Here is a 19,137-nt window from a genome sequence, read left to right on the forward strand (position 1 = left end):
TTCGCCGGTACCCATTTATACGCCTGGGTGGAGAGAAGCACTATGAGAGTTAAGTGTCTTGCCCAAGAACACAACACAATATCCCCGGCTAGAGCTTAAATCCGGACCGCTCGATTCCGAGGCGAACGCACTAACCATGAGGTCCCCGCGCCTCTTTTTATGGCAGAGCTACATTTGCGACAGAACTAGAGATAACGAATTTAAACGATTAATAACGTAATAGTTATTTCCATTTACTAATTACTAACGTTGCAAAAAAAGTTTTTAAATGACAATTTTTATGACAACTATCTGGTAAGTATACAATAGAAGTCCAAGATCTACAAAACTGCATAAAACAGAGACACTCCGAGTGCTCTGATTGGTGAAACCAATTACCATTGTCCCGGTAACCACCCAGTTACCGATAAGGCAGCACTACGTGGAAAGACAAAGAATTCCCGACTTATTTTTTTAGTCTTCTTTTGGTCTATCAGTTTATTAACACTTAGCGTTGACCACTGAAATGAAGTTTCTTGCCACCCGCAGTGGAAGTGAAGGAACTTGAGAGAAAACGAGTTTCCTCTTTCACTGGCAGGCATAATATTTCAAACGGGAATATCTTTTTATTTAACATTCACTAGAGAAATTGGTCGAAATATAATCTTGAAGATTTTTTTTCAGACAGAAATTTACACCGATTCCTGATTCCCTTACGACAAAATCCAGTTTTGTCGCATGACGAAAAATCGGAAAATCACCTGTTTGCTGGCCGGGTTCAATGCTTTCATTTTTTTCATTTTCAGTATTCTTTTATTCTTTCGATGGAAAAGCCTATATATACTAGTCGACAAAAGGATTAGATTTACAAGCTTTTTTTGAGCTCTTTCAACATCCCGAGTTGGTTCATTGCGTTAGTAAATCCTTGGAAAATGCGGTCCATTGCTTAAATATATTGAGCATGGCCATTTTGTAAAAAGCGGCATTGATATTATCAACGCTATGCTTGAAAGTTTTCAAATTTTAAAAAAAAATTCATTCTAACAAAATTGTCATTATTTTTTTCCTTTGAAAATGTACAAGTCGTTATGCTTCATGCGTCTTTTTCTTTTTATAGAAAAAAGGGTTCCATATCAGCTTTTTGAGGTATACGTTTTCATGCTTGATTTGTTACATGTTACGATAAAAGCTTACTGTAGCAACCAGCACAAAAGACGTCTATTTAACAGTAAAATCACACATTTGTAAAAATGGAATTAATCCGAAAACTCGAAATACGAAGGCAAGGAATTGTTTTCCATCAGGCACACGTTTCACATTTCGGACGCCTTTTCGAGCTCGTCACCGGTCTCCAAAACAAGCACAGTTTGACCTTTATTTTCCTGTTCCTTACAAACACCATCATCGGGCACCATTGCAGATTCCTTCTTTTCAGTTTCCTCTTCATCACCTTGAACCGTTATGTCCACCTGGTTGGCTTTCAACTTCTTGATGGAAGCACTGCTCCGCAAAGATACTTTACTTCCGAAATCACCATCGTTGCCATTGTCGTTGGTGAGGTTTTCGTTATCGACCCAAGACATTTTCGGTTGGCTGCCAAACATATTCTTCTCGACATCAGATCTTCTCAAGGATCCTCCACGTTTATCTTGTGAGCCTAGCTTTGTCATGCCAAATTCAGAATAAATGGGGTTGCTTGCAGCGCCAAATTCATTCAGATCTTCATATGGAGAGAGAACCACTGGTTGTGGTAGGTCTCTGTAGAGACCATCATCACCTGTGGCAAATCCTTGGGTATTGTCGTACCCTGGATTCTCAAACGCTGCAACGCGTGGGCCAGGACCAGGAACATTTGAATTCTTTTTGTATGAAAATGGAAGACTGGGAATTTTTACCCTGTTGAGATGAAAAAATTTTCGATAGTCAAACTTGAAATTTGTTGCTTATACCAAGGCAATGAATTTATTTGTTCCTCTTGTGCTTGCGATCGATTACGCTTGTGTCGTTTCTGTCCATTCTTAGCAGGCGCGGATCCATACCGCTTTCCACCATTTTACAGAAATCGGTCAAATACTTTAGAATGACTCAGAAACCCTACTTATCCTAACACTATGCAATAATATGTAATTACTAAATAAGTATTTTTTAGCATGGGGTCTTAGGGTACCAATTCATTGTTATTGAAGAAATTCTCTGTTGAAAATACTTGTCTGTCTACTAACGCTAACTGCTAGTGGAAAACCGAGCTTTTCAATGACGAGATAAAAAAAAAGAGAGAAAGCGGTTTGACCCTTACTCAAGGGTCAGAAATCAAACTCTCCCCTGAAGTGATAGAGAGTAGACTAAAGAACTGTTTTTACCTGAAATACCAGACTGCCAATGCTATAACCATGATGATAATAACAAGCACAGCCACGACAACACCACCGATAACTCCCCCATTACTGCCTCCTGTGCTGGCAGCCACTTCACCCGGGCCTCCCGGTGCCTGGGTAGTTGTTCCAGGTGTTTTTGTTACTTCTGGCGTTGTTTGTGTTATCGTTGTTGTCTTTTCACTGTTCGGCGTTGTTTTTGTTGTCGGTCCGGGAAATTTTGGTGTAATGTTTATTATCGTTCCATTGAGTCCTTGATTAATTTCCTCAGCCGACTCGAGTAATATTTGAGTGAGTTTTTCATTTGAGATAACAACATAGGAACCGTCAGGCATAGTTTTAACAATAGCCAACTCTACTTGAAGGTTTTCGTCGACTGGCTTGGGTTCCGTTACTATGATGTCTTCCGATGTGAAAGTCATCTGATTTATCGCTCGTTTTCTCCTTGTGCCCCTGTAGAAATGCGAAAGAAAGGTTAGAGCTCAAAGACCTCAAAGAATCAAAATCTTCATTAATATCAGTTTGACTCGAAAGCTATGACTGTGTGTCTCCGTACTCAGTAATCTCTCTGTAATACAGTGGTTAGAACACTCGGCCAGTTTTCTGGGGCATGAAATTTTTTCTGAAGTTTTGGCTATACATGATTTGTTTTTGGTGGGCAATAGCTTGGTGCAAGTCCTTTTTAAACGTCAATATTTGATGGATTCTGAATAAATAGAATGATAAATGTCACCTCTTGAAAAGGGGAAATATCAAAAATAACATGTGACTAATATAGCATGGTATACTTACTCTGAGAGTGGTACTGGACATCTGTTACTTTCACCTTCGCAAAAACTGTTCAAGATTTTGACGATGATGTCCGTCAGTTCCGTTATATTCAACTGAGAAAAAAGGAAAGATTATCACTGTAAAGGTAAATGTTTGCACAAATGACTTGCATGTTCGTGAAAACCCGCATAGAATACCATTATAGTATATTCAGTTTATTTAACCAAGTCCGAAGTTTAGTTTATAACAAAAGTTGACTTGAGATGGACCCCAACTAAGGGAGAAAGAAAGACAGTCCAAAAGCCACTTGGCTGGCGGAGGACGGTGTTGAAAGGGCTGAAGTGTCTCTCATGGGGCAAAGACCAGGCCAGAGCACGGGACAGGGGTCAGTCGCGGGGTATGATTGCAGTCTCATGTACCAGCAGGGAAGAACAGGGCTAGTAAGTAAAGTGCGCTTAGTTATAGGCAACCAGGCATCCATTAACAAAGTCTGAAGAATAAACCAGCTTATTTGCAGGGATATATATTTTTTAAAGTTTTAAATGTTTTAAAAGTCTTTTTAGAAGATGTCGACTTTTCTTTCAATGCGGTACACTGTTCGAGACGAAGGTTCTCAAGATATTTAAACTACTCTATTTAGCAAAGGCTTTGTCGGCACCTTGACCTGTAAAGTACGTCACTTAACTTCTTCCGTCTTCCCTCTTAGGCAACGCTTAATCTTCATTTTTGAACATAACTATCTTAATTTAAACAAAAAACGTAACACAGACGACTAAAAAAATACAACCTCATAAACAAAAATACGACATTCACCTGCCCGCATATTGCAAGTCATTTCTGTTTACATGTCCCCAACGAGAGAGGAAAGAAGAGAGAAGAAAACGATTGTATATTTACCTGATTGCCTGGTATCTGTATTACAATAACAACAGTTCCACCACCTGAAAAATAAGTAAGGTGGAAAGTTACTTGTACAGTTTCGAAAGCGGTTAAAATTATCACAGGCCAGTTTTTATGCAGTTTAACTAGAATGGTCTCAGTCAATTCAGAGCAAATGTCGCAGAAGCCCAGCATCACAGTGTAGCACTTTTAAGATTATTAATAATATAATTAAATAAAAACTCACTATAGTTTATTGAGCAGTGCTGGCCATGGAAATACTGTATGCACACACACGTGTAGCTGGGACCATCCATTTGGCAGCTGCCTCCGTTCTCGCATGGGTCGTTTGTGGAGCAGTAATCAGTAACAGGAGTAGTAGTCGCAGAAATCGAATTGACGAAAGATGTGGTGGCGGGGACCGGTTTTGTGGGCGAAGAATAAACTTTTGAAGGAGTAGAAGAAATGGCCATGCTGAGGTACGGCGTAGGAAGACTAGAGTAGGCGGAAGCCGAACTTATTGAAGATGAGCTTGAAACAGAGACCGATGAAGTAACTGTTGTCTGGCATGGCCCTCCAGGGCAGACGCATCTGTAACCTGGCGGGTTTATTAAACAAAGGTGGGAGCAACCACCATTGTCTTGTGCACATGAATGGTTGGAGGCTGAAAGAAATTTAAAAAATGGTGAACGTGAAAAGCTATTTTAATTTTCTCAACATCTTTCAAAGAATAAGCATGTAAATGTAAATGTAAATCTTATTCTTAGTGGTCATGCACTAATTATACAAGCACTAAGCTTAGCTAGTTTACGGGCATGCCACTGAGACAAAAGAAACAAATATTATGTTACTAACATAGTTAAAAATCCCAACTGCATTACAACAGCTTTAAGTGCATTATTTAGGGAACATGCAGCGAGAAGGTAAATGTCTCCTTCACAGAGCTTAAAAAAGTTGATTAGCACATGAATAAATCGAGGGGGGAGAGAAGGGGAACAACCTATACATTTATAATTAACTACATGTGCATTGGAAGGCTTCAGCCATGAAGGGTAAATTTTTCAGGTAGGTGCTGCATAAAAGGGCAGGGAATTCTGTTGTTCAAGTATGGCAAACGACAGGGAAAACTGTAATGTAGGCATCAAAAGAGCTTTCAGAATATCTCGAACAGACGCACCCAACGGCTGATTCATCCGGCTATTCAGCATTGTAAGGATTACTCAAATGTACATTTTAGAAAAGGGATACGGTACGTATTGTATATATATGAAATGGGTAACAATTTTATGGAGGGAAAATCATCTTTTATGTCAAAATTAGTTTATAACAGTGTAAAAGTTTGGTTCTCGACAAAGTCTCCCCCTTTAGAACCCGTTGAGTAATTAAACCAGAAAAACTAATCGAATTCGTCGAACCCAAATCAAATTTAACACAGGCAGAATTCTTGATTGCAGATTGATACCGCTATTAGTAACCATGACATTACCCTAGGACACCTAATCCATTTTATTATTAGTGTTCCATTGTGCCTCTATACCTGGTGACTCGCTGATTCTAGCATCGTGAGCGTATAATCCTGTGGGGTGCGAAAGAAGATCTACAACCTGACGAATAGGGCTGGTAAAAGTGACGTTGTTAACATCAGCCTTGTATATGGCTCCACTAAACATCGCTGCTCCAACACCAGTCCAGTAAAGAGTTCCGTTGAACAAGGTGAGACCAACCGGTCCACGAGGGTTTCCAGAAAGCACTGAATGAGTCTTGTAACTGGCAAGGTCAAGATACTTGACCAGGTTATTACTTTCGTCTGAAAAGTACAGTCGTTTTTTAACTTTGTCTAGTGATATGTCAAGTGTAGTTCTTCTAATGGAGGTCACATTCACCAAGATTACGACGTTTCTACCATCCATATCTGCGCGCCGTATTTGAGAACTGACACCAGTTAAGGTATAGTAGATATGTCTGAAAAGTAACGAAAGCAAAAGAAATTTGAATAGTATTGGTATTTTGTATGTTTCTTTCTCTTCCAAATGCATCTTCGGGGAAACCAAAATACTTCTTAAGGGAGCTCAATCACAGCAGTTTGAGTTATTTTGGCAACGTTCAGAATTACCTTTAAATTGAGGAAAACCTGAAAAAAGTAGTTTTCTGAGATAGAAAAACACCAAGAGATAATAGTAAACCATGAAGGAACAAGGATGATTAAGGATGGAGAAGATTAACAGGCATTACCAACGACGAACGTGAAAAATTTAGGCTAAACGTTTCAATATGTGCAAACCGTGACGTTGCTCCTGTAACAGAACTTCTTACCCTGCTTCGCTATCTAGAGCAATTCCATGGCACGCCTCTGAGGAGTTGATAAGCAGCATCTGATATGAACCGTCAAGCCTTGACACTTTGATGCCATCTTGGTCAGCTATGTACAGATTCTGGCCGATGTAGTCTATAGCAATACCTGCCGGATGGGTCAATCCTGAAGCTATAATCTGCCTAGAACTTCCATTTAGATGGGCACGAATGATGGATCCTGATTGTTCTGTCCAGTATGCCATTTGGCCCTTGCCGTGAAACGTTACTGCCAATGGTTTGTTCGTCTGTATTGCAAGAGGTAATCCTTTCTCTGGAAGGTCTGTGTCAAGTGGGATGTGATATAGTAAACTCCGTCCAGACCCACAAGCCAGAATAAAACTGTTTGATTCTGAAAAGAACAAAGAGATTTTGTTATTGCGTATGTTTTTCTAACAATAACAACTAAGGAAAAACCTCGGGTTACTAGTGTGTTCTCATTAACAACCAGTCTAGCACATATTCAAAACATAGCTTCATTACTAGCTCTTCCAAGATATCTTGCTCCTGAAATTGCCCCCTTTCTTTTTCAAAGTCGATCCAAGCTGCTGCATTGATGCATAACTAGTATTATGGCAAAAAAAAGTAATTTGACGACTCCTAATCCGATAAGGTATACGTGAGCGGCGGGCAGGAAACTGTAGAAATGAACGTTTGTTTACCCTTAGAAGTGATTTAGCTCAGCTGCTAATGGAGCCGAGCATCCAAACTCGAATATTTCAATTTTGAAAACATAACATTTGTATGAGTTCTATGGCTGACAAATTTTTCCTACCATTAGACACTGGCTTACCAAAATGTGCTGCTTCGCTCTCACAGATAACAGAAGCATCTTCATGATGATCACAACTGTCTACATTCCAACCCTGGTGTCCACACTGAGGAAGGGAGGTCTCATTACCTCGGCAGTTAACGCTACCGAGCCAAATTTTGCCATTCCCTCGGCCAAAGAATGCTTTTCCAGGAGCTCGTAAAGCTCTTGAGTAATTCAGCATTCTGCATACGACGTCTGCATCGTTGATATCCCAGTGGTCATCGCAAACCGTTCCCCATTCACCGTCATGAAATATTTCCACACGCCCTTCACTTTCTCTAGCTCCATTTGCGAGTCTCACAATTTGAGCTTTAATGAAAAGAGAAAATATATATATAATCATTATCTTTCTCTGGTACGAATTTGATACCAATATGTAATGCTTTGAAGGTCCTTTGAAGGGATCAATAACGCTTTACCCTCTTAGTCAATTGCCCAAGAACAATCAAAACAAAAACATCATTTACAAAGACTCTAATCACCCCTGTCAATCTTTCTTATTTGCAGATATTTAATTAAGAACTGAGCAGCCAAGTTGTCAAGCACACCACAGGCCTTTGTATCGAGTAGCATGCATTTTGATGTTACAAATAAACTCTATATTTTTATTGTATGTCAAGAAGAAAACACATACTCTCAATATTTTGGGCGCGGCATTACAAGTTGAAAGTGATAAAATAATAACATCTTGGAGACTATTATGTATTAGTATATTCTCAGCTCCGACTATTGCATTTCTAGCTCTCTGATTGGCTCAAAAACTCCGACTATGAGCCATTAGTCGGAGTTTTACCTTATATGGAAAACAGTGCGCCAAGTTTAAAAATTTTCCGCTCTGTAAAATTGTTGAAATAAAAATCGGCGGCAAAAACCCGATTAAGAATATACTAAAACAATTATTCCATTCGACCTTGTTGGATATGAAGTGATCATAACCAACTCGCGCTACGCGCTCGTTGGTTATTTATCACTTCATATCCAACGCGGTTTCATGGAATAATTGTTAAATGGTTTGAATTAAACAGAAGAACAGACGCCAACTCAATAGAACTTTTTGCACAAAATTGAGCGAGGCATATAGATGAAACAGAAGGGGTGAATTACTTGGAGTTGCTATTGGTGTATGTTTACAAACGACTCCCACATCTTCAGTATGGCGACAGTTGTGACTTCCGAAGCCTGCATGGCGGCACTCTGCGATGCTCTCTTCATCACCAACACAATGGACATCGTCCAACCAAATCTGGGTCGCAACACCGTAGCCATTGTAGAACCCACAGCATTGTGTGCTTAAAGCTCCTTCTGTGAAGTTCAGCATTCGGCAAATGACGTTCGCTTCTTCGATTCCCCATGAATCATCACATATTGTTCCCCACGTTCCGTTCAGGTAAATTTCAACTCCACCCTGGTAATATGTGTCTCCACCGTACAATCTTACTTGAAGGTCTAGATGGGACGAAAAATTGGTTGCATGCAGTTAACATAATGATAGTAATAGTTCATTTAGTAATAATAATTCATTTATATAGCGCACCCATCCATCTCATCCATTATTTGCCCGATGCGCTTTACAAAACTATTCCTAAAAGCTACAATTTTACTCTAAGAAACTTAAAATCTAAAAAAACTAGTAAAATACCTAAAAAAGTAGAATCTAAAAATTAAAAATATGATAAAGAGTTAGTCTTAATAGATTTAGTAAAATTGAAGGTCTTGAGTTTGTTCTTAAATGATAAAACTGTGCTGGATCGACGTGTTTCCAAAGGAACAGTGTTCCAAATCTTCGGAGCGCATACAGAAAAAGCTAAATCACTATATGTTTTGGTGTTACAAGTTGGCTGCATAAGCAGGTCTTGAAAGTTCGAGCGAAGAGACCTAGTTGATTTCCTATCTGTTAGATATTGTGGGCAGAGACCACCATGATTCGTAGACAAAAAGAAGATGCTTAAACACGATCCGATGTGAGACAGGCAAACAATGAAGTTGTACTAAGGCAGGAGTAATATGGTGATATTTCCTTGCACCAGTCACATAACGAGCAGCAACAGTATTGTGCGTTATTGCTATTGTAGCAATAGTATTGTACATTCCAGGTTTCCTAGGTAGGTTCCAACATGAGTCTCAGTGACTTATAACGACCGAAGAGCTCAGAGGAAAAGGTTTCTTTCTCAAATTCAATAGCTAGAAATTGCCTATGGTACTTGAAATATTCACCAAACTTTTGAATTGATCCGCAGAAGCTGAAACCCTTTGAAAGTCATTTTTGTCCCCTAAACCCCGCGATATACTCAGATCCCAAAAGAGCAATTGTTTTGACTGCCCTTTAACAACCAAACGGATACAACAGGTCGACCACGTTTATTCCTGGTCAATATTCTCATCAGCCATAGCTCTAGACCAATGAGCGCGCAAGAATTCTTGGAAATATATTTATCATGGGTTGTGTAACCTCGTCCCAGGGGTGTTATGTCATCGTGACACGTTGTTACAACGCTTCATTAGCGGGGAATTGGTATAGATATCATATTGTCTTCGTTTGTATTCATTCGAGTCATACGGCCGCTTTTTCGCCCTCTAAATTAAATACCCAATGACTAAGGCCGGCTAGTATTTTCGAGTATTGACGAATCGGGTTGTTGTAAGCTCTATACAGGTTTATTTTACAGGCTAGTATTGTTTTCTTTAAGTCGTTATCATGTAATTTTGATTGAAAGGACATGATGAAGAGGGTCATACAAGGTTAGTATTGGCACACCCCAGAAATGGTTGTTCAATACGTAATAAATTTTTTATATTCGGTTGAGCGGGGCAAATTAGAATACTGCGAGAGTTATTGCAAAGAAACGTGATAAACCAATCGGAATTCGAAGCAAAATTTCCAAACACATACCTGGGTGTGGCCCAGGAGCCAGAGTTGGTCCTGCAAAGTTAAATATATAATATCTATTATGAAAATATTCAATATCACTGTCGATTTTTGTTATTTTAGGTTAACCTGCTACGTTGTTTAATTACTGCAAGTAAAACAACATCTAAGTACTTTTTTAACATCCGACCTCATTTCAATATGCTTTTGATGTATTTAGTTCTGCGAATGAAAATATGAACTAACATCAAAGAATTAATGAAGTGATCTTCAGAGCTGCTTCGAAAAAATACATTCTAGGGAAAGCACGTAACATAAAAATCAAAAACAATAAATAAGTCGTAATAAGAGTTATTGCAGTTGAACTCAGTACCTTGAACAGGAGCCGTAGACTCTCTCCAACAGACAACACTAGCGTCATCTGAATGGTCGCAATTATTTTGACCCCATCCACTGTGTCGACAAGCGGCAATTGTGGACTCGTCACCTCGACATTTGACATTGTCTAACAGGATGGGCATGGATGCTGATCCTTCGCCAAAAAGCGCATTCCGTGGTGCAAACTCGGCACCTGAATAGTTCAGCATTCGGCAGATGACGTGTGCTTCGGCTATTCCCCAGTAGTCATCACATATTGTTCCCCACTGGCCATTATAAAGTACTTCAACACGACCCCTGCTGGCCAATGAGGAGCCCACGAGACGCACTTGGACGTCTGAAATGTCACAAAAGGCACACCGAAAAAAGCATAATTATGATTAAGATTTACATGCAATTCTTTTGCACAGTCGGTTTACTAAACCTCCTGTTGGCGGACACTTCGCTATGGTACATGCCACACACTACCTTTTTTAGCTCCCATAATTAAACAACTCTCCTAAGCGGACACAAAGTCATGATCCAAACAACACACACTAAATTGTTAACTTTTCGTAGGCGAATAGACCATTTTACAGTTGTCTGCTCAGTGACTTGGCCTTTGTATGGCAGCGAGGCTAGAGTTGACCTTGTTTTGATAAGTTGATAAAATAAGTTGTTCTGATGCTAACTAGGTGCATTTACATGACAAAAGCAGTGAGGTCTGTATCAAAACAAGGTCAACTCTAGCCTCGCTGCCACACAAAGGCCAGGTCACTGAGCAGACAACTGTAAAATGGTCTATTCCCCTCTTCAACGGGTACTTAGTCACGATTCCTTGCAAATGTATACACTAACTTTTAAAGTTCGACTGAATTACTTCCTAACACAGTACTTATAGTTTATAATTGGGTTTGTAAAGCCACTGCCCAGTCAAGCAGAGAGACAATCAAGATAAATGAAAATAAACGCTGGCACGGTTTAAAGGTCAACGTATGAGATTCTTTGAATTTGAGAAAATTGAAACAAAATGTTTCCAAGATTTTCTAGTCTGGTTTATATAATACATATATATAACTAAATAATTGACAAATTCGTACTCCTTAAAGAGACCGAGAGATTTTTCAGTGAAGCCACTTAGGTATTAATCGCCGCGTACTGACCTGGAAGCGGTGGTGCCTGTGTCGCAAGTGCCGAGCCTAGACAAAGAGAAATGATATGATAATTAATTGATCATTATAGTACATGGTATCACGACTCCATGTCTCCTTCTTGTATCTCTTTTAAGAGCCGTACATTATTAAAAATATGCTATAACAAAACTTCGAACTCATGAAATGAAGTAGTGTACAACATTGAAAATTGGTCATATATAACCAAAAGTCAAATCAGTCATTTTAGGAAAGGTTGTAACCATTTTCTGTCTCTTTGTTCTCTTATTTCCTAAGTAGTATAGTTATGTTTACCGTTAGCACAAGTCGTTCCGTCGTCATTCAAGTCGACGCCTTGAGGGCATGCGCACTTCCTTCCTCTCCCTGGAGTTAACAAACATAGATGGCTGCAGTTTCCATTGTTTACTGCGCATGGCTGGTCAACGGCTGCGGAGAGACAAGAATTCAAATTTATATTTTCACCTAAACAAGAAATGGAAAACCTTCAAGTAATTTGCACAATTCTGTTGGCCACATAACGAACAGATAACGAATACAGTCACATCCTGGTCCAATTTGGAGATATATTGAATTGAAAGATTCCTCTGAGTGCCAAATTTTAGCACTCCTTGGATTTTATTTATAAAATTATTTCCAAATTAGACAGCATTTAGTGATTTACACTTTTGTAATGAAATTATAATGGCATACCCATAGGCTGCGTTGATAGGTCTGAAATCGTTACTCCGAGCACGATGTATGGAGACAAATTTTGACGAGTGTTCACAGTGGGAGATGAAGACTTAAAATTGAACCACGACACTCCTTGTAAATTCTGATCAGCCCAGTAGAAATTGCTTTGAAAGATTGCCAAGTCAAACGGATAGAAAACCGGGTGAAGATATCCTAAGCCTTGATATGCACTCCCGTCGATTCCAATTGATCCGATAAAGGTGTAAAAAAGGTGAATATCGGTCCAGTACACTCGATTCTCACTGTGATCGATGATAACGTAAAGAGGCAATCCATGAAACGTTGTGAACAACTCTTGATGATTTTCCCCTGTCAAATCTGCGCGCATTATTTTTGGTGCAGTGTTATTGTGGTCCGCCCAAACAACGTATCTGTGGAAAAATAAACAAATGTGAGAATATTTTGGGCACGAGGGCACCTGATTGGCGTAGAGCATCTTAGAAGTATACAACTATTCAGCTATGCCCATGGTCTTTACAGCATTTGTTTTAACTGGAGAATAACAGTGACTAACTTAACATCATGTTATTAAGTGGATACAAGAAATATCCTGTTTAATACCATTCTCAGTAATAAATAAAACTGTAGCAAAGCATTTTGAGTATCTCAGGTTTCATCCGTTTCATATAATTCAACGGAAGTTCGTTCTATAATTCACTTCCATTCTCCTCAGTCTAATTTTGTCATCAATGATGCATAATGCAATAAAAGTCTTGCAGAAACATGCGTTTCGAAAGAGACACTCAAACTGTTATACTTTTGTTGATCTTAGAGGGTAATCTTGGCCAAGCTACAGGCCATGTCAACTAACCCATTCCCTGGATCAACTGCAATTCCCATCGGCGACTCCACGTCTTTTGTTATCAGGGTCCGTCTGGAACTGCCATTTAATTTCGCTACCTCTATCCTCTCGAAGATTAAATCTGTCCAGTAGATCAAGCCGCTCTCCCATTCAACAGCTATGGAGTAAACTTCTCCAATGTTATCTTTTATGATGACTTTAACTTCTCCGGAAGTCAGGTTCATTCTGTTTATAGTCCAGGCCTGGGTGTCGCTCCAGTAGATCATCCTATTCCGCACGTCAATGTCAATGGCTGTTCCTTCTGCAAGATTGGAGACAACCGTCTGGAAGGTGGGGTTTGGTTGATTCAAAGAGTCGACAGCGGCACATTTTATGGTATGGTCATCAACGAAGTAGAGACTGGGATCATTCTGACAGCAGAGTACACCTATGAACACAACAGAAGTCAGCAATCCAGCAGATTAGCAATTCCGTCAGTCAATCAGTCAGTCAGTCAGTCAGCCCGTCAGTCAGTCAGTCAGTCAGTCAGTCAGTCAGTGAGCCAGTTAGTCAGTGAGTGAGTCAGTGAGTCAGTGAGTCAGTGAGTCAGTGAGTCAGTCAGTCAGTCAGTCAGTCAACTAGTCATTCAGTCATGCAGTCAGTCAGTCGGTCAGTCAAGTCAGTCAGATGGTCAGTCAAATTTCAAAACATTGTTAAATTAAATCGGGGCATACCCTTTATTCCTCCAATGCTAAGTTATCGTTCTGAACTTAAGACAGAACTAATTGTTGAGCTTATCAAGAACGCGGGCGAACGTCAGCTATCATCAGAAAAAGGTATTTAGGTGTTTTTTTCATCTTGGCCTTCTACCTCCCTTACTTTCATAAATGAAAACGTACATCAAATGTACTAAATAAGGTTAGTTTCTGAACTTTCTTTTTTAATAAACATACGAGACGTTGGCATTCGAATTTAGTAAATAATGATAGTGTATTAACTGCCACTTCTCTTACGCAAACCGCTGTGAAATAAAACGATGAAATGGAAAGCTGTCAAGCGGTTGAGCATATTATTTTGAATCTTTTTATTATTATGCATCTTTTTATCATTGCTCTGAAGCCAATGAATTGGCAGCATATGACGAGACCCTTCAAATGCCATTCACTTGAAATTCCTGTTTCTTTAATAGAGCTATTTCGCTATTTTATGCTTTAATTGAAGTCCAAGACATTTTTTTTTATAGTGAGAAGGCGCTTTTAACTGCATTTATTTCCCTCACGGTATTTAGTTGAAGCAAATAAGTTTTCGACCCCTAATTTGCGGTATTTTCTCGCGGTATAGCTTGCAAATGTTAATGAGTAAGTGTCCTACGTCTCCCCCAGGGTACAATTTCCCTGTTTTCGTGATCAAAGCAGCAGCTCAGTAAAAATAAAAATAAATAAAAATTAATAAACGCATTAGACTAAAAAATTTCTTTAGTTCTACACAGAAATCACTCGAAAGCGTATCATGACCAGGAAAGTACTACACGTCACTTTGGAATGCAAAGTAGTTCCAATATTGATTGTGAACAGTTCCATTGTGTTGTTGGTGTTTCCTTTGGCCGGTTTACGTCAATCGCTTCACGTTAATCGCAATTAAGTGTCAATAGACTCCACATTCCGTGCATTCCGTGAGGCCCATATACATACTTAACTGATTTCTAAACAAGTAATTATAAAGTGTTTTTATTTTACATCACGCGACTTAATGAAAGTCAACGCCTAGTTGCTGTGAAGCAGGGATAGAGAAGTTCATTTGGACCTTTTCCAGTAAATTCAGCACGCATTTGATTCAGTCAGAGCTTTTATATTGAAAGCAACATTATAACATAGCGCGCGCGCTAGTCCTTCCTAATTCCTACTGAACCATCATGAACGAAATCTCTGTATACGCACGACTGTGCGTACTGTATATAACAAGGGGTTACGAATGGTAAATGCGAGACTTTGCGAGACGACGGGATTAGCGTTTTTCTTTGCGAGCCAAAGACATTTTGATTTCTTCAATTGCGAGACCGAGACTTTAATGTGTTTTGAATGCGAACTCAAGATGTTCAGGTTCAAGATGTTGTGATGTCATTTAACTTTACTAAGAAAAAAAAAAATAAACAAATCGGCACTTCGCGACTTTCTTAGCCTTGAAAAAAATCGAGACTACGAGACAGCTTTGTGAGAAAAATAGCGACTGCGAGACGCACATAACCGCTAAAAAACAAGACTGTGAGACCCGTGAAATTCGGCGAAAATTTTGCGACCCACGGTTTTTGAAGGACCATTCGCCACCCCCATAACATGACGTGTGCATTTTCAATTTAGCTGCAAAGTTTCCGTCGAGTTTAATGCAAGTTCCTTTTGAAGTTTCGGCAATGTGAAGATTATTTTGAACAATCCAAACCCTGCTTCGAGCCTTTGACTTTTGCCAAGCTAAGATGTTTTACTTAAACTTGAGTATTTTAACTTGGTCTTCATTTTCTTTCAGCATTTTTGACTTTGTTTGCCTACATTTTCATTATAGTTAATTCGAAGAAGCGAATTTTTCATTGACAATCAGTTAGGAACCAGGTTAAGCGTTTTCGTTCAACTGTTGCTCAACTGATTGTGGCGTATTAGGATCACAAATAAAACATTTTTTAGCGCCCAATATGTTGTCGCTATGTCATAAAAGAATTGGTTCATGCTTTTAGCTGTGCGTATTCGAGTTATGGATGCACTTAGGAAGTTTGGAGAGCACTCAAGAAGCTAGAATTGCTCTCGGTTATCGCCTCTAGCAACTCTTACTCTTCTTTCGTGCTCTCCAAACTTCCCGCGTGCATCAATAACTCGATATACGCACGCTAAGCATGAACGAATTCTTTACTGTTAAATTCGCAAACTGGTGCTTCCAATTTCTCCAATATTTGTCAGTCTAATACCTTTTCTGATCGATTCTCCATCATATTACGTGATTGATTCATTGTTGTTGTTGATGTATCAGAGCGATATTTGCCAAGGTTACGAAATAACACAAATATTGTCCCGAAAAATAAAGTTATTATCTCATCTTATCTTATCTTATCTTATCTTATATGATGCTGTTTAAGGTCCTCTTAGAATGGTTTGATTTTTTGTTTTGACGCGCCGGGTTGCATGAACTCCTTAACCAGCTGCAATGTTCAATGCGATTCACTGGTCAATTGAAACTAATATCGATATCGCCTTTTTATGACGAAAATATCACCTTGCTTGATTGTAAGACGTGCGCACATGCCCTGATACACACCCTTTGCTCATATTATCACAAACTTTAGCAAAATCTCAAATGACGCTGAAATTGCAGCTGTTTGCAGCGCGAGAGCTGCAATCTGTTGCCGTGAAAATGGCGTTAAAAATCGCACCAAAAGTCGCCCGTGTAAATGTGCCTTAACATGGAATGTCACATGAAGTTTAATTAACTATCCTAACTGAAACACTGAGCTGAAATACGAAACTGACCATCTTAAAAGGCTACAATAATCTGTCAAAACACCCGTTATATTTGTGTTTTAACCTCTGCTGTGCCACACTACTGAACAAGTTTTATGTTTTTCGGCCTCGCAAAACAACAGACCACAAAAAGCTTCTCAATTGATATTCAAATATTTATATCGTGAGCAGGTTAACCTAAAGTTTGCGGTTTTTAGTTATCATCATTACTGAGTGTGCACTCATGATAGCGGATGTAATTATAACATGTCAAAACATGCAAATTTTGACTCTCTAGCCCGCGGCTTTTATGACGTATTTGTATTTACAAACAATACTGGCACCAAAACATAACACAACACCGAATGAATCAGCACATTTATCAAGTTCTATCACTTAAACATTTCCCCATTTTGTTTTGGTAAATTTTAGCAGCGCTTACAGCCATTTTTAAGGCTTTTTGTGATTTGCGATTAACATTTTAATATGGCACTTTTTCCGTGTCTAAATAAATAACCCGAGTTCCCCCAACGGAATTAAATTTTATCCTTTTCATAATGAAAAGAACTTTAAGAGAATCATCAGCGGTTCATGCTTAAAGAAACGACTTAAGAGAATAACAGATCTATCAAACTCGAGTTCAAGGTTTCACTCTTAATTCACTGAAATTAAATCAGTTAAGTTTTCATATAAATATGTATCTTACACAAAAATGACTGAACGTTTGTCGGACCCTTGCGACAGCCCTTCAAATTTACTGCGTATTCGAAAGAGCTACAGTTTTTGTACTTATTTCTTTTCAATTAAGAGCTCTCCTTTTTTGCGACCACTCGATCGTGCTCCCCAGAAATACCGGGTAGTTATCATGCTGTATGCCAGCCTGTTTGCCGAACTATGCTCACGATATTCGCTTATCACATGCAAAACTTCAAACGCTGTTTTAGATAAAGTTCTTGACCACAGCCAGAATATTAGACTGCAAGGTCTAACAACAAAAGTAGTAGTAAAGAACATGAATAAAGAGTCACAACTAAACTAACCTGCTATGTTCCAGGTGACAAGAACATAGAATGTTAAAGCCACCAACACGCGATAAACGTAGGAAAAAGAACTCTGCATGGTTGTACTCTTTTCCCGTTTCTGCCGCGAAGGTGCTATGGAAACAGAAAATCGTTCAGCGTAAGTGCTCTATAATTTTTTCGTGATCCTTAATTTATTTCACAGTTGTGCGCACAAGACGTCAGTTCATAACAAAAAATAATACAAATGATACTAACGATTCGCTCAAAATATTAGAGAAACGTCGAAAAGTTCTTGAGTCAGGCTTCAATTATTGTAGTTACCTTGGTATCGTTGAAATACTCTTCAGTGCTCTGCCGCTGTCTTCTCGTGGCAGCTTACGTAATGTTCCTACCAACTCTGCAGCTGTTCAGGTCCAACTTTCCGTATATGTATGCGTACCAATCAACAATATTGAAACCTTTGTTATGCAAAATAATCACAAACGTATGCAAAATTACCAAAATTTAATCGTCTCTTACGTAACATTATCTTTGTCAGGTTTCACGAAAAATATAACAGTAAAATAAGTGATTATGGGTTAGGGTTAGGGTTATTGCAAATTACTTCAGGTTTACTGATAATATTCTCATTGCCCCCGCTTCTCTGCAACTGAGAATAATTTTATTTTTTGATGAATTGGTTTTTCAGCAGCTCTCAGTGTAATATTTTGCTTCAGTCTGACCTATTTTCCTTGGAGAGCTAGAAAAAAATTACAAAACAAAAAGTTGAGTAAAGCAGGACGGAGACATCTGTGTGCGAAACAACCAATAACAAGTCAAGTGATGGGTTGTATTGTACTTGTAGCCGTGAGTATAAATTGAACAGTGATAAGGAAAAAACAGCCCCTTCTGTCCTAAAAAAAGCGAAAATTTGTTTGTTATGTTAACAACCAAACGTACAGATATCGACAGAAAGGAAGCTTCCAAACAATGACACAATGGGGACAATATTGACGGTATTTAACTGATTGTTTCAATTTTGCTTTCAGTTGCCATTTGCGCACGACCTGTCTTTGTAGCAACAAGCCGATTGGCTAATCTTGTCACGCTTGGAAAATTGCAGCCACGGATATGAAAATCAAAATAGTATCCCGCAGAAACCAAAAGTAGACACGATGACGGGGCAAACTTGTCAAAGAACAAAACACCAAATTGAAGACTGCGGCGCAGGATCAAAAGAATGCAGATTTCTTCAGAGATTAGGTGAAGTTAAACTCAAGTAAAATAGAGGATACACTAAAGATTCCAAAGCTATTTTCAAGCATAAGGAACCCGTGTCTTCATTAACGACGCAAAGAAGCAAGATTCACTTTGGGAAGAGGTTAGCTGATAACTACAGCAAAAAGCACTTTGGTAGAAATGATGCACGGCTGACTTTGATGTGCAGACCTGATAGCCCAAAATAGCATAATACCCCTCTTATATCAACTCCAAACAAATGTTAACAACGCATTGTATCTTATTTTAATATATGGCTAAGGAGTAGAAATAGAAATTCTTTAAAAAAAAGGACTTTCCGTTC

At 38.9% G+C, this 19,137-nt stretch overlaps 1 protein-coding gene across 2 annotated transcripts; it reads right to left on the bottom strand.

The window, feature by feature from the left end:
- Positions 1-212: 212 nt before the first annotated feature.
- Positions 213-18,055, bottom strand: LOC110064322 (uncharacterized). Of its 2 annotated transcripts, none has more exons than XM_089275386.1 (17): positions 17,898-18,055; positions 17,595-17,708; positions 13,103-13,520; positions 12,250-12,662; positions 11,854-11,985; positions 11,551-11,586; positions 10,404-10,745; positions 10,055-10,084; positions 8,269-8,610; positions 7,144-7,473; positions 6,315-6,702; positions 5,539-5,963; positions 4,249-4,665; positions 4,020-4,063; positions 3,144-3,235; positions 2,340-2,804; positions 213-1,875 (listed from the first exon to the last, which is right to left on the bottom strand). In XM_089275386.1, exons 2-17 carry the CDS (start codon positions 17,671-17,673, stop codon positions 1,293-1,295), a joined length of 4,536 nt encoding a protein of 1,511 aa, XP_089131512.1. In that variant the 5' UTR covers positions 17,674-17,708; positions 17,898-18,055; the 3' UTR covers positions 213-1,292. The 2 variants fall into 2 exon arrangements, with proteins under 2 accessions (XP_089131512.1, XP_089131513.1); XM_089275387.1 differs by having other exon boundaries at positions 17,832-18,055.
- Between the last annotated feature and the right edge of the window lie 1,082 nt (positions 18,056-19,137).

The sequence above is a fragment of the Orbicella faveolata genome, unplaced genomic scaffold (assembly GCF_042242905.1).
Source record: "Orbicella faveolata isolate gen_17 unplaced genomic scaffold, um_ofav_v1 contig_36, whole genome shotgun sequence".
Classification (NCBI taxonomy): domain Eukaryota; kingdom Metazoa; phylum Cnidaria; class Anthozoa; order Scleractinia; family Merulinidae; genus Orbicella; species Orbicella faveolata.

Coding starts and splice junctions, on each gene's coding strand:
- LOC110064322 (XM_089275386.1), bottom strand. CDS start 17,673: ATGCAGAGTTCTTTTTCCTACGTTTATCGCGTGTTGGTGGCTTTAACA. Junction 8,611..10,054: donor GGCTCCTGGGCCACACCCAG/GTATGTGTTTGG, acceptor CGTCCCATCTAG/ACCTTCAAGTAAGATTGTAC. Junction 3,236..4,019: donor TACAGATACCAGGCAATCAG/GTAAATATACAA, acceptor CTTTTTTCTCAG/TTGAATATAACGGAACTGAC.